General features: G+C 36.3%; 1 protein-coding gene across 1 annotated transcript in view; it reads right to left on the bottom strand.

Annotated features, from left to right (window-relative positions):
• LOC145790601 (shaggy-related protein kinase kappa-like) overlaps window positions 1–10,858 on the bottom strand; it is a 38,895-nt gene extending 28,037 nt beyond the window's left edge. Inside the window, exons 1-5 of the mRNA XM_082868756.1 lie at window positions 10,386–10,858; window positions 5,239–5,481; window positions 4,844–4,936; window positions 4,671–4,730; window positions 4,302–4,574 (exon numbers count right to left, since the gene is read on the bottom strand). Of these exons, the coding sequence (XP_082724882.1) occupies window positions 4,302–4,574; window positions 4,671–4,730; window positions 4,844–4,936; window positions 5,239–5,385 (573 nt within the window). The 5' untranslated portion in view covers window positions 5,386–5,481; window positions 10,386–10,858. The remainder of the gene's footprint in view (window positions 1–4,301; window positions 4,575–4,670; window positions 4,731–4,843; window positions 4,937–5,238; window positions 5,482–10,385) is intronic.
• Window positions 10,859–16,541: the final 5,683 nt, after the last annotated feature.

The following is a 16,541-nucleotide window of genomic DNA, read 5'->3' as shown; positions in this document are numbered from 1 at the left end:
GAGCTGGTCATAATATGACTGGGGGTGGGCCCCTCATAAGGACACAAGGGAATAGGGGAGATTTGCAACAACCCAAATCACAGACCCACAATTGGTGTGTAGTGTTCCACATCAGAAGTTAGTGTAGGCAGTCTTAGGAATATAGGTAGAACAATAAACCCAAATGACCACGTCTTTGCTAGCCCTTTTGGGTGAATTCATGTGGTTGTTACTTACCAGGTGCAAATCTTACAACATGCCATAAATAAAAGTGTGGCACATTACAATATTTTGTCTTTTGATAAGCAAGGAATCACATTACTAATTAGTCGCAAAATATACATTTAACAATAATACTGCTTAAGAAACCTGCTGCATTTTGAAATACTGCACAAAATTTATTCTAAGAGAACTACATCACAGCAATAGTTTTAAATACAACTAATACATCTATAAGACTTTAAAAAGAAGGGGATGCTAAAAGGTTACATCAGATGAAAAATTTGCAAGAGTACAAAAACCAATGTAGGACAAGTGGTGTAAGAAATAATGTATAGAGAAAGAGAGAGAATAAATTGTATGTATTATTATTGATTGATATATTGATATCTATTACAATGATTCATGATTCCTATATATAGAAGAGGGTGAGTGTGTAGTAGGTAAGGAGTAGGTGAAGTGGAGGTGGTAGTGGTGTAGTGGGTTAGGTTTAGTGGAGTAGGTGAGGTGGTAGTGGTGTAGTGGGTTAGGTTTAGTGGAGTAGGTGAGGTGGTAGTGGTGTTGTGGGTTAGGTTTAGTGGAGTAGGTTTAAGTGGGTGAAGTAGGTGGAGAGTAGGTGGATTTTAACAGCCCCCCGCAAACTCAAGGGGGATAGGAACTAACCAACTTGAGTTTGGAGAGAGTAACAAAACAAGAAAATACATAAAAATAAAAGAGGATAAGAGACACTGTATGGTTGTGTCAGACCATTGGTGAAGACACTGGATGGTGGTGTCATAACGTTGTAGAGGACACTGTATGGGGGTGTCATAACCATGTAGAAGACAGTTTATGGGGTCATGTCGGACCGTTGTAGCAGACAATGTGGTGACAGTTGTTGTGACAGTTTACGGAGTCTTGCTGGACCCTTGTAGAAACTAACCGGAATCAATGTCGGGACAGTTTACAGAGTCTTGTCGGACCCATAAAGGAGCTAACCGGAATCAATGTCGGGACAGTTTACAGAGTCTTGTCGGACACTTGTAAAAACTAACCGGAATCAATGTCGGGACAGTTTACAGAGTCTTGTCGGACTCTTAAAAGTTGCACCCTCAAAAGGTGTGCCCAATTTTGTCAAAAGGCGTGCCATCAAAAGGCGTGCCCAATTCATCAAAAGGCGTGCCATCAAAAGGCGTGCCCAATCCATAAAAAGACGTGCCATCAAAAGGCGAGCCCAAGTCATAAAAAGATGTGCCGGACATGATGGCGAGGCACATGAGTGCCTTGACTGGCGCGCCCGTTTGTCGTCTGGCGTCAAGTGGCGCGCGATACGCGTGGCTGCCTCGCTATTTAACCAAGGTTGATGCTGAGGCTGAGGCAGACAAAACAACTTCTGAAAATCCTCTGAAAACAACTCTTCCTTTGCTGAGAAAGAAACTCTGTAATACTCTGTAACCAACCCGTCTCTGAAACACTCAGCAACATGGCCTCTTCTTCCCGTCCAGCTACCCAGAACATGGCCTCCTCTTCCCGTGGTCTGCTCACGCTCTTTCCAGAACTGAACGAGTCCACAAGAGAAATAACTGGGGCGGTGGCCAGTGAACCTCAACCAAACACCTCTGGTTTTGCTCCGTTGAACTTTCCGATGCGGTCGGTGGAGCAAAAAATGGCGGTGCAGTCGGATGTGGAGGCCAATCAGTATACCTTGAAGTCATGTGTGGAAACCATGACTGCGGTTACAAATTTGTCGAACCGGCTGCAGAGTAGGACAAATGAGGTGCAACAGTTAAACGCCCAACTGGCTCTGCTCCAACGCATGTATAGGGATGCGCGAGCAGAGATAAGTGTGCTAAAGGCGGAAAACAATGAGCTGAAGCGGAAGGCCAGTTTTATGTTCCGATTTGGAGGGCTGCCATATGCTGCAGTGGAGGAGCAGGGAGTAGTGATCATGCCCAGTGGAGTGGGAAACACGGAGGCAACACCAGCAAGGGCCGCCCAAGACGGTGGCAAGAAGAAAAGACCGGCGGAATAGGCGAGAAGAAAAATCCCACTATTCCGATTTGTGTTGGTTGTGTTTTGTTTTGTTTTGTGTTTTTTTTTATTTTATTTTATTTTATTTTTATTTTTTTATGGTGTAAAATGCTGATCGGGGTTGATCCCCGGCATGAAGAAATGACAAGTTTGTAAAATGTTGTTTTTTTTTTTTTTGTTTTTGTTTTGGGAGTGTTTTGTTGAAAAAATAAAAATAAAATGAAAGAAAACAAGGGAGAAAGAAAATAGATAAAAAATATTTATAGATGGATTATATGAAAAACATCAGTGCGATTGTTTCAAAATAAAGTGGGGTATTTAAAAAAGAGGAAAAGTGACTTGGAAAAAATAAATAAAAATAAGTGATTTTTGAAATCAAATGGAGGAGAGAGAGGGACAAACCCATGTGATAAAGTGGAGAGAGAGTCGGTGAGTGGGGTGTAAAAGGTGAAGGAGAAATGATGGATTGAAAATGGTTTGGGTCAAAAGTGGACACTGTTAGTGGGGAACATGAGTGCATTGATTATTTGATATAATAATAATAATAATAATAATAAAAAGTTAGAACAGTTGGAGAGAATGAGTGGAGTATGGTAAGGGTTTCATCCAAAGCCAAAATTCCTGCAGCGAATCACTTCGCAAATCCTAGCATGAGCTTTTTCTCTTTCCAGGCTTATTCATGAATTTCCTGGTGATTTCAAGAGCCTCTGGTGGCATTGTGGCAGAGAACACCCCAACCTGGATTTTGGGTGGCAGCAACTGGAAAATATCATAGATCTGATTTTTAAAAACCTCGTGACAGCATTTCATCAGCTTCATCCAAGACAAACATTTTGATGTAAACAGGGCGAAGTGATTGTCTCCGCAACATGTCAAACACACGACCAGGAGTACCAACAACAACATGAACCCCACTGGAGAGAATGCGCTGATCTTCGCGCACACTAGTCCCTCCAACACAAGCATGAACCTTCACACTTTGCTGGGCAAGTTCAAGAGTGGGTGGAAGAACCAAAGCTTGGCACTCAACCAAGCTATAATCTAGCTGCTGCAGAATTCCAGAGCAGAATGTTGCAGTGTTTCCAGTTCCAGACTGTCTCGTCATATGAGGTGAAGAATTCTTCTTCATCAGCCTCACACATGACTACAGTTGCACAAATCTTTGTTGATTTTATCAGCGGAATAAGTTGAGGTCCGGCGGGCGGCTAAGGTGAGGTTGCCGCCCGCCGGGGAAGCGAAAATACTAGGTTTTAAACCAGCTCTGATACCATGTAAGAAATAATGTATAGAGAAAGAGAGAGAATAAATTGTATGTATTATTATTGATTGATATATTGATATCTATTACAATGATTCATGATTCCTATATATAGAAGAGGGTGAGTGTGTAGTAGGTAAGGAGTAGGTGAAGTGGAGGTGGTAGTGGTGTAGTGGGTTAGGTTTAGTGGAGTAGGTGAGGTGGTAGTGGTGTAGTGGGTTAGGTTTAGTGGAGTAGGTGAGGTGGTAGTGGTGTTGTGGGTTAGGTTTAGTGGAGTAGGTTTAAGTGGGTGAAGTAGGTGGAGAGTAGGTGGATTTTAACAAGTGGCCTACAGAGTAAATGGAACAGGCAATTCATTTTGAGTTACATTACAAGTCCTAAAGCAAAAAGTGCAAATGTAACAGATATATTAGGAAATTGCTAACCACCACCACAGTGATGTTTTTACTATTCTTTCATCTCCTTCAACATTACACTAATGAGATAGTATTCAAATAACCTAATAAACCTACGGAAATGGTTGGTAAACAAAGTGAACTCAGGCTTAAAATCACCAAGGGAACACCTAAACCAACACTGCACAGCACCTAGCCTAGGGAAAGATAAAAGGGCCTATACTGGAGCTGCTTCCAAACAAGGCCATTCTAACTTGAGCAAAAACTTGATAACACACTTCAATGTAATGATGATGCAGAGAACACATATAAAAACAAACCACACAAATTCGAGAGTGCAGCCATATGCAAGGGTTCATGTGCAGATAAATACACCCAGAGGAAGAGTTATTGATGGGTACAGAGTTTCAGAAAATGTCAGCAGACAAATTATTACATGCCTGATAGGTATAGAGTTTGACATATATTAGGGGCATCCGCTGGTTGATCCTGCTGTACTGTCTTGCAATGCGGTTAACAGTTTCAGGAACAAATTCAAGTACAAGATTGAGGTAGAGCTCTTCCTTGTCTGTTGTTGAAAAGAAACAATGCTTAAGGGAAACAACATTAGGATGGTCCAACATTTGCATAATCTGTAACTCCCTATTCTTGTAGTGCTTGTCTTGGAGAACCTTCTTGATAGCAACAATCTCCCCCGTCTCGCGGCACTTTGCCTACGCAAGACCACATAAATTTATCTCAACAATGTAAAAGAAAAACAAAAGGTATGTATAACAAACAAGTCAACACCATATCAGAGCCCAGCTTACCTGGTAAACAACACCAAAAGAACCAGTTCCAACCACATGTTCTGTTATGTAACTGACAATCTGTCAACCAAACAAAACACATATTGCAAAAATGTAAAACATTCACCCTAAAGAACAAAAGCCACACCGATGGCATGAACATTTGTATTTCTGAAAATTAAATGTTAACCAACCTGCTTAGGTTGTCCATTACGACCGCCAATAGTTGTTCTTATTACATGTCCTGCTTCAGCACCCACACCATCAATTATATCTGGCTCACTATCCTGCAATGGAATAACAAGGGTCCTATCAAGTACAGCAGAGTTTTGCAAATGTCCCATACTCAGTCCACGCTTGCACAGATCATTCACAGATCAACCATACGTTCTTCGATTAGGCAAAATTCCCTTATAAATGATAAAAATACTCTAAAATACAAATTTACAAAGTGTTGCTTGGTTCAGGTGATGTTTGAAGAGGTCAAAGTCATCTATAGGGTCATTGCGTACAAAGATGAGAGATACAGAAAGTATTAGTAACCAAGCACAAGGGAATAGGATACTGAATAAATAATGCAGAAGCTTACTCTGTCGTCATCCTGGTCCACTTTGTCCCTCAATCTCATTTCAAGCATCTCTCTTCCCAGCCAATCAACTGAACTAGATGAGCCCTTGAAGCCGTTAACAGTCCTGGAACTGCCAACTCTTCCATTTCCTAGGCTGGCAGATGCCATATATATGTCCAATGAGTATCACAGATGCTAATATTTGCTACCGCCCATAAAGTACTCTGTGATTTGGCATTCCATCGCATCCAAGCACCTGTCTTCCTAAAACAATGGAATTGCCAAGTTAGAATAAAAACTAGACACAAAGAAATTTAGAAAATAGCAATTTTATATTTGCTCTTCCACATTAGGGATATGCATGTGATGATTGAAGATGAAAAAACACGAATAAAAAGAAAAAAGTGCATAAACAATAGAAGAGAGAGCACCTCCCTCTAACTTCCTCACCCCCTCTAACAGAACATTATTAGGAGTTACAGCCCAAATAGAATTCCCCAATGACTTTCTTTCTCTTAAGAATAGCCTAAATTTTTTGTTAAACCATACAAATGAGTATGCAATACAGTTAGCTGAATCTCTAGTGAAACATCACAAGTATATAAGTATATACCCTGTATGTTTACCCAATTAAACCACATCGTCCCCTAAAGAAACTAAAAAAATAGCAACCAACTGCAGCAAAAATAAGGCAGATAGAAATGTGGAGAAAGAAATTACAGTGGTAGACTACATAAGCAGCTTGGAATTTAGATCACCAGTAATTATTCAGTTAACTATGGTTACGACAATGATTACACATAATTGGATATTAGACCTCATGAAGGCCCCTTTTATTTGCCTTTTTATTTCTGCAACCAGGGCTTGTCAATAGGGTGGCTCATTCAGGCACCCCTTTTTTGTGCAGAAAAGGAAGTAATACTTCAACATTCTTATATAATTCTGTCATCGTAGATTGCTTGCACATGTTATTTTATTCTATCTAATTTTGCATTCTCAATGAATTTTCTCTAAGCCATTCTCTTCCTAGCATTCTAACAATCTCCTCCTTTCTGTGTTTTCTTTATCATGTGAATAAATGCATACCGACCCATTCATGCACAAGCACATGCTGGGGGAGAGAGAGAAAGAGAGAGAGAAAGAAAGAAAACTCTAGATAGGAAAACAACACAAGTGATTATGAATGCTAGTAAACTCGGGTACAAAAATTGAAAGAGGAAATTTGCAGATAAAAATTTGAGAACAAAGTTGCTAAGGCTAAATATTCTAAGATAAAGTTACAAACTCATTCAGTGAGAAATAACAAATTTGATTAGAGCATGTACTGCATATATGTGTGCACTTTTTCTTTTAATAAAAACCTTAAGTAGAAAACTAAAACTTATATATATATATTGAAAAATAAACAAATTTATTGAATCATAATCAAGACGATGCTAAAGAATACAAAAAAGAGCCCCTAAAAAAGGGGCACCACCCCTAACCAATGAAGACATCCAAAGAATCCATAAAAGCAAACACATCCGGATCCACCCTTCCCATAACCCAGCTATACAAAACTACTAGCAACCTATTCTCCAACCACGAAGCAAGATGAAGCCACCCCCACCCCCCACCCCTTTTCAAAAATATGCCGATTTCACTCCAACCAAACCAACCACATTAAGCACAAAGGGGCCAAGGCCCAAGCCTTCCGACATTGCTTTCCAACCCGCCCCCCCTCCCCAGCTCCAAAGAACCTCCACCACCCCTCTTTGCTGAACCCATGTCGTCATACCAAAAATAGAAAAAATAAGCATCCACAATCGATATACCATAGGACAATGAATGAGCAAGTGATCCACAGATTCTGCATCGCCACAACACATATCACACCAATTCACTAGAATATGACAGCGACGAACTAAATTATCAATCGTCAAATTCCTATGTAAAGCTGTCATTCACACAGAAAAAGCCACCTTAGATGGAACACCTAGAAGCCAAACACTCCGCCACGGAAAATCCCCTACCACAGCTCCACTCAAAACCTAATTAAGCAAAGAAACCAAAAACACTCCCTTCGCACCCGGCCCATGCCACACCAAACACTCCTCCCCCACTCTCCCTACCCACCACCATACAAAAAGCTTAACATGTCCACCATCTACCCAACCTCCCAATCTTGAACCTACCACCTCAATCTAATATCCTAAACTACCATTCCCCCCAAGATATGACGCCACCACAACCTCTCAATCAACAACTAATCGAAAAATCAAAGGGAACCGCAGCTCTAGTGGGACCTCACCACAACATCTATCCCGCCAACTAGGTTACACGGACTCGGGTACGGGTATCGGGTGCGGGTGCGTATCTAGGGGTCAGACATTTCAAAATTAAAAATTACGAGTACGTGGATATGTATCCAAATTTGGATACGGGTACGGGGATACGTTAAATAATTTTTTTTTTTAAATATATATTTATTATATGAAGATGAGTTATATTATATAAATAACAAATAAAAATCTATGGAGATGAGTTATATTATATATATATATATTTATTTATTTTAATATACATTAATTATTTAATTTATTTATTATATTTTTTAAACAATGTGTTCTAATTAATTTTTTTATTTTATTTTACATACATGTGTTTTTTTTTATTTATTAATATATACAAGTATATATTATCTTATAAATATATTATATAACAATTATTATTTAATATATAATAATAATAGTTATTATTATAGTTATTAACTATTATTATTATTATAGTTATTATAATAAATATATTATCTAATAAATATATTATATGTTATATAATAATTAGTATATGATATATAATAATAATATTTATTATTATAGTTATAATAATATTTATTATTATAGTTATTAACTATTAATAGTTTATTATTTATTATTATAGTTATAATAATAGATAGATTAGACAGAGTCAGGGAGAAGGAAGAAGAAAAGGGGAAAAGGGAGAAGGAAGACAGAGCCAGGGAAAACGACACAGAGAGGGAGGGGGAGAAAAAGGGAAGCGATAGCGATCGCGATCGCTAGGGAGAGAGAGAAGGCGAGAGAGAGAGACCGGATGGAGCTTCGATCGACTGATGGAGGTTCGATCTTCAACTGGATCGACCGGATAGAGCTTCGACTGGAGGTCTTCGAGCTTCAACCAGGTTCTTGCTCTCTCCTCCTTCATTTCTTTTGTTGTCCGTGTCTGTGAAGAGCCGTGTCCGAATGAGAACAGGCGAATCCGACACAGATCTCACACCCGCACCCGTGTCGTGTCGTGTCGTGTCGTGTCGACACAGGTACTTCGCCCCAAAGTGGCGAGTCCATGTAACACAGCCCGCCAAAACTACACACCCTTTGTCATGTCCCCTCCCGAAAACCACCCCTTCCCCCAAACTCCCCCTTGCCCAACCAAATCCCTTTCCATAAACCTCAGCCATGCATGCCACCCACATCAAATTCAGAGCTACAATGCAAATGTATACTTCAGAGCTACATCAAATTCAGCAATTAAAAGAAACATTGAGACCACAAAATAATTAAGTGGACATGAACAAGTTGCTACAACATACAGACGAGACGTGCTGAACCCCCAAAGCTAAGTACCAGAAGGCAACCCAATCTTTTAAGTTTAAACTCATGAAAACACTTAAGGGAGGTGATTTGGATATCAAGAAGAAAACTGGCCCTGTACAATCTCAGTTTGAACACAAGAGTCTCTAAAAGATAGATCATAAGTTGCTGTGCTTGGTTCAGATGAGGCAGAATAAGGGCCATGGATTCTGGATTTTTGGAAGTACACATACAAAAGAGATGAACCTATACCCTTGTCTGACTTTAAAACACTTATCAATTCAATGGAAAAATCAATTTCAAGTCTAGATACCAACAAATTGATTAACAAAATGTCCAAATAAATGGATACAACGCCAACATATCCATTATGGTAATAAATTCTTTGTATTCATAGATGAACTGAAATTCATTATGAAGAGAAGATACAAAGAACAAAGATCTCCTCAAGAAGAATAAATTGTACCATCTAAACTAATTCCTTGTATGGACTTTTTTCACCTATCATGGCTACCCTAATGCTCTAATTTGGCATATGATGAAATTCTGAAGTTCAATATGATCGTGCAATTCCCAAAAAGGATTTTACTCAATCATGGTAAAGCACTTGCTTATAGTATTTTGTTTGAAGGTAACACAATTATTGAGGCAAATATATTAAGTTTACAACATGATTTCAATACTTGTGATTTATCTACAAAGTTAGTTTCAGAAGCCTCTTTAAGAACTCAATTAGAGTCACTAGTGTCTAGATTTGAATAGCCCGTGAACATGACTCACCCACTATGTTATCTTCCACGTCTACTGTCACATTCAATTAAAATACATGCACCCAAGAATCTTTACTAGTTCAACCAAACTAATTCTGGACTATATATAAAAAATAACCTGCAGCCATTTTCACATACATGTATAATTCAATAGAGTTTTACAGGGTAATTAAAGCCCATCGAGTCGTTTATATCACTAAAATGAACCCATTTTTGTTAGTCATCATTTGATTAAGATAAGTAAATCATTAAGTACCAATTGTCAGTATCAGAGCATGTTTCTATCTATCTATCACATAATTTCAGTTGACATTGTCCGAGTTTCGTAGCCAAATAATAAAAAATAATAATACTTATTTAATCATCAACTCTATTATAATTTATATGACACCCAAAACAAACAACTTCACTCCATTCTTCTCTGCCTAGTTGAGCTACTTTACACCAAACCAACATGACTCATTAATAAAATTCCAATTTTCTCTCTCCTTCCAGCAATGAAACTCTCAGCAACCAAACAGATGGCAATTATATAGTGCTTGATTCATTTATCTATTAAATCACACACACCAACGTTACAATTAAACCCTGAGTCAGAATGAGATTGTTGCCACAGTTCAACCCCAAAAGCAAATTCCGCCCCTGATCAGATCTAGGGCCAAATTTTCCACACAAGTCATTATGAATTAACCCTAAACCTACATCGATTACCCATTTGGGAACAAATTGAAAGCGATCCAATCAAATACAAAAAACTACACATATATTGATACATCTATATATATGTATATGTTGAGTAGTTGTCTCTCACCTGGATGACTTCGGGTATGAATTCGAAGCAGAGTAAGCGCATTTTGCGAGCTTTCAACTTGAAAAAAAGTCAAATCGATTTCGCAGAAACTTAATTAAAATTGATGGATTTTTTTACATATCTATCTATATATGTATGTGTAGATGAAGATGAGGTGATTGAAGAGATGGATCAGGATCAAGCAAGCTCGAACAGTCGTTGATCTGATAAGACTCTCTCTCTCTCTCTCTCTCTGCTTGTGCTTTTCAAGTGTGTAGTAGAGGAAAACAACTTTTTGTAGAGAGAGAGTAATGTAATGGGAAGCTGTTGCTTTTCAACACTTACTGACAAGCTTCACTGACAGCATTCTTTCACCCTCCTCTCCTTATATACATATATATATATCCCTATGGGCTGTATTCAGGTGTATTTAAGGACCACCCGAGATTGCTGAATCTCTCTAATCAACTGTCTCCAGTTAGCATATAATTCACTCCGTTTGATTTCAGTTTTTAGAATTTATTTTTTACGAAATTTTACTTTTTTGTTTTTCCAATTTTTTTTATTTTTATTGAATTTTTTTAATATTTTAAGTAATTTTTTTTATTTTTAAATACACCTAACATAAATGCACTTAAAAAGTATAATATTTGTAAAAAAATTTAAAAAAAATTCACTAAATATCAAAAATATAAAAAAAAAATACAAAAATTCAGTATATTTTTTTATATTTTTGTCTATTTATTAATTTTTTTAAAAAAAAATTAACAAATTTTTTACTATTTAGATACATTTAAAAAAGTAAAAAAATTGCTTAAAATTTTAAAAATATTCATTAAAATTAAAAAAATACGAAAAAGAAAAAAAAATTAATTTTCATAAAACTAAATTTAGAAAACTAAAATCAGTGTTTGGTAATCATTTCGTTTTTAGTTTTCAGTTTATATTTACAAAAAATTTAAAAGCTATCATAAAAACTTGTTTAATATTTTTTTTAGTTTATAAATGGTTGCCTCAGTTTGTAAATTTGAGAAAAAAACGTAAACTCAAAAAACGAGTTTACATTGATTTTTAAACATAAATTTAAAAATTTGACTAACAAATTTTTTTTTCAAATAATTTTTTTAATTATTTTGTTTTCAAATAAATTTTTTTTAATAAATTTTTTTTTCAAATAATTTTTTTTTCAATTAATTTTTTTCCAAATAGATTTTTTTTTTCAATTATTCTTTTTCAATCAATTTTTTTCCCAATTAAGTTTTTTCAATTAATTTCTTTAATTAATTTTTTTTTCAATGATAATGTATATGATCCCATTGTTATAAATAATAAAAAATAAATACAAATATTTTAGGTCTAAACAAACATATTTTTTAGTTTATGTTTTTAAAAAATTTCAAACATTTTGTTCAATTCAAACGCGTTTATAATTTATGTTTTTCTAAAAATAAATAAAAATCAGTTTATAAAATTTTTGTAAATATATACTAAAAATGTAAACGTTACCAAACGCTACCTTAGTATTTAATGTTTATTTTTACAATTAAGTCTATTTTAAGAAGTGACTAAAATAGTTTAAAAAATTAAAAAGTCATTACAAAAAATTAATCCACTCTTTCTACTTTTTTTTGCTGAAAAGATATCTAAATTTATTTTTTTCCAAAAAATGTATTTTAATCCCTTTAAAAGTTCATTAGTAAAGGCAAAAAATAAATAAATAAATAAGAATAGACCAATTATATAAATTTTTTGACATTAATTTTTTTGTGAACTATTTAATAAAGAGTGTTGTTATTAATACCTACCTTTATTTTTTGGACCCTCATTTTTTTGAACCCCATTCTAAATCCTAACTTTTAATAATAATTCTTTTAATACCTTAGTTAATGTCAAATTTACCTCTATTCATAGGCATTATTTGGCATTCCTTGTATAGTACACTTTTTTATCTTTTTATCTTTTTTAAGTCACATAACCTCTTTACTTTTTTGCATATTTTTTCATAAAAAATCAAATGGTATACTTTATTAGATCATCCCAAACACCTTTATAATATCATCACTTAAGTTATGCACACCCACCTCATTTGCACACCATGTCCATCAACAATGAACGATGAATAATGATCCCTTTCATTCTCCAATAAACTGAAAAAACGACAATCCCTTTCATTTTCTTAATCAATTCGAAACCCTAAACCCCAATTCATACTCCTCCGATTTTGATAAAAATTGAATCAAAGTTTATACTCCTCCGACTCGCCTGAAACTGAAAACACCATTGCATCTTTTCTTCAAACTAGTCTGACTATGAGAACAAATTTGTTGAAAACCTCAACAGTCGGTAAATCAATACTGAACAAAATGTTTTTGTTCAGTACTATGTTACCGATCAAAATAAATAGTCAGTAAACTAGTAACGAACAACCTCAAACAACAAAGCAACAATTAAAAATAACAAAGAATCATTAATGTAAGGATCGAAAAGATAGATAAACTTACAAATGCACCGCCAACATCGTTTGAGTTGTTGTCATCGTCTTTCATTGCTCGAATCATCTAAACTGTTGTGTTATCCTAGTAATGACAACCCAAGAGGGGAGTGAATTAGGTTTTTCAAAATATTTAAGCAGTAATGAAAACTAATGCAGTTTGAGCTAACTCAAAAATAAAGCAAAGATATAAAAGTTAAGCAGTCAACTATAATTGATGAATAAGCAATGTAAAAAAATCACACAAGAAAATATGAGCAATGATAAGAGAAAGGAGAGAAGATATCAACACCACAATTTATAGTGGTTCGGCTTAACACAAGCCTACGTCTACTCCCCAAGTTTCCTCATTGGAAATTTCTTCACTATCTTCAAATAGCGTTAAAACCCCTAGCTTCACAGATGTTAGTTAACCATTGCAACATGTAATGTATCCCCAATTACTCAAGCTGACTAGTTTTGAATCTGATGTCTAGTCATATCTAACCCAAGTGATTTTATCCCAAAAATCACTCACAAAAAAATCATGACTAGTTTTGAATCTAGTGCCTAGTTACACCTATCCAAAGTGATTTTATCGCAAAAACCACTCACAAAAAATTCACTCTCGCAAGAGTAAAAAGAAGGGGACGCAAACCCTTTTACAATAAAAGTTCAACAGCAAAATCTCACTCAAAAGTGTATGTCTCAATAAAGAACAATAGAGAGCTTTCTCAATGCAACAGAGAGCTTTTCTTGTAACGACCCAGAACCGTATACCATGATTACCAGTAATTAATTATGTGTTAATATGATTTAATTGAAGATTATCTGTTGAACTTGGAAAATACCTGTTGAGATTACGACTTCGGGACTGAAATTGATGACCATAATGGGTTCGGAAAATGAAATTGAACACGCCTATGTGATACCGGGAATTTTTAGAACCATTTGAGGAAATAAATTAAGGACTGAATTTCGTCTGATTCGTAAGTCATGTTTGGCTTAAGTGTTTTGAGCATAATGGTTTATTTTGTTATATAATAGATAAGGATGGATGTTTTGACTCATTTGACTCAAACTAAAGAAAAAGAGAATATCTGGGGAGAGAAAGAGAGAGAACTCGGGGAAGAGAGAAAGGAAAGGGAAAGAAGAAGAGAAAAGGGGGTTAAACTCAAATCTTTTCCAAACTAAGCGGTTAAGGTAAGATTCCCATGAAATTGATTGTTGATTCGTGGTATTTAGCATGTTGAACACAAGATCATGGCTTTAAAATGGTATGATTTATGGTTAATTGGCATTGTTAAAGGAAACCTCCATGGATGTTTCGAAATGAAGCTTTTATGCTCTATTTTACTCCAAGATTTGATCTTCTATTGTTCTCATATGGGTTTTGATTTGAAGTTTTGATGTTGATTTAAGATGGGTTTTAAGTATTTTGGGTCTTAGATTTCATAAATGTAGAAAGTGATTTTGTAAAGAGGAGAATGAAGCTTGGAAGAAGAACCAGAAATTCGGATCTTGCTCTGTCCGCTCGAGCGGAGGGAAGCCCGCTTGAGCGGTGAAAACAGCCTCCCAGCAGTTTTGGGACTTTTTACAGTACGCTCGAGCGGCCAAAGTGGCGCTCGAGCGGGACGGCCTTTTTCAAGAAAACTTTGGGGAAGTTGCAGGCTTGATTTTAACATGTTAATTGCATCATTTATCATCTTATGAACATGAAATGAGTATGAATCAAAGTAAAGAAAGATTAGAATGAACATGAAATGAAGTAAAGGAAAGAATGAAGTGCATGAATTACAGGATTTAATGATAATGTGTATTGAGAAATATGTGATATGTTAATATTTGCAGGTCAAGATTTGAAGACCGTGCATTCGGTTTCGGAAACCCTCTGTGAGTAACATTTCTATAAAGATATGTTATTATGAACTATGTTTTAAATGTATTACGTTATGCTATGCTTTGAAATGAGAATATTTTCCGTGAATGAATGTCCTGATTTGCGAATCTAGTATGGCATCCATAGATAGTTGGGTCATGGGGGCGGGAACATGCAGGCCCATGCGTCATGAGTCATGGGGAACGGCATGGAAGGACATGCCCATGACTAGTTACGAGATCTCGTAGACTGTTGACTGATAGACTGTTATGAAAGGTTCTGTGGAGTATGCCATTACGTATGTTCTTATGATGACTGATGACTGATATATGTTTATGATTGATTTATTGTGGATTTATGAAAATGTCGGACTTCGTTCACTAACCTCTTTACTGTTATGTTACTTGCTGAGCTCTAGCTCATTGTTTGTAATTATGTATTATAGGTGAGCATTCTGGAAGTCAAGCCTAGGCGGGTTCTCGAGCCGAGCCCCTGTTTTGAAGCCTAACAAGTGTTTTGTGTGCTCCGAGCCGGGGCTAGGCCTGGAAGGCCGTTTTGTGAGCTTTGTCTTGTTGTATCTGTGGCTTTTGCCTATGTGTTGTATATGATCTTTTTTTTGTATGTGATGTACAGTAAGTGGGTAAATTAACCCCTTTTTTGGCATATAATACTTGTTCATATTTACGCACAGCTCTTTGGACCATGGTTATTTGTTTTCGCTTCCGCGAGCCCCTTTTATTTATGTTTTGTATAGCAAGGCCTGTGGTAATCTAGGATTACTGGCCGGTCTCGTTGCCAAACTTCTAGGGGCGAGTTTGGGGCGTGACAGAATGGTATCAGAGCGCACGAGTTAATTTACCCACACACGTGTCCATCAGAGCTGTAGGGTGTCATAGAAAAGAAATAAAGCATGGCATACATGTGTGCATGTGTGTGTGTGTTTGAAAGAGAAAGAAACGAGAATTGTATGATGAGGCAACAGAAGAACTGTTATGTGAAAATAAGATGTTGTATTTTCTATGGGTTCTATAGACCAATGGAAAACGCCAATGCAAGAAATGTAGATGAGACAGAACCTTCTGATGCTAGAATGACTCGGTTAGAAAGAATGGTTGAAGCTCTGACTGGATTGGTTAGACAACAGCTAGAACAAAACCAACAACCACAACAAAGACAACCTTTTCCACCACCTCCTCCACCACCTGTTCAAGTGGAACCGATCAATTATGATGACATCATTACAATGACACAGAAATACAAGAAATTGAAACCGCCAGAATTTGCAAGAGGTATTGAGCCATTACAAGCAGAGGCATGGGTACTTGAGACTAAGAAAATTTTTGAAGTGTTTCCATGTAATGATACATATAAAGTTCTATTAGCCACATTCACTTTGAAGGAAGAAGCGAGAAGATGGTGGATGCTCATTCGAGATATGAACAGGGACTTGACATGGGATCGATTCAAAGGAATGTTTTATGAAAAGTATTTTCCACAATGCATGCGAGATAGAAAAGTATCCGAATTTGAGCAGCTGAAGCAAGGTACAATGTCAGTAGCGGAGTATGAAAGTAAGTTTACCGAATTAGCTCGATATGCTCCTCATATGGTTGATACAGAATACAAGAAAGCAAGGAAATTTGAGGGCGGCCTACATGTTGAAGTCCTTGACCGGGTAAATGTATTGAAATTAGAAAAATATGTTGATGTACTTGACAGAGCCTTGATGGCTGAAACAAATATTGCTATCTTGAAAATGTCCAAGTCTATAACTACACCTGAACCAGAAAGTAAGAAATTCAAGAAACAGAAGATGGAAGCGGTTAGT

This window comes from Camellia sinensis, chromosome 5 (genome assembly GCF_055761805.1).
Source record: "Camellia sinensis isolate YWXY chromosome 5, ASM5576180v1, whole genome shotgun sequence".
In the NCBI taxonomy this organism is placed as follows: domain Eukaryota; kingdom Viridiplantae; phylum Streptophyta; class Magnoliopsida; order Ericales; family Theaceae; genus Camellia; species Camellia sinensis.
The sequence above is the reverse complement of the archived record's forward strand: the minus strand, read 5'-3'. Positions and strand labels throughout refer to the sequence as shown.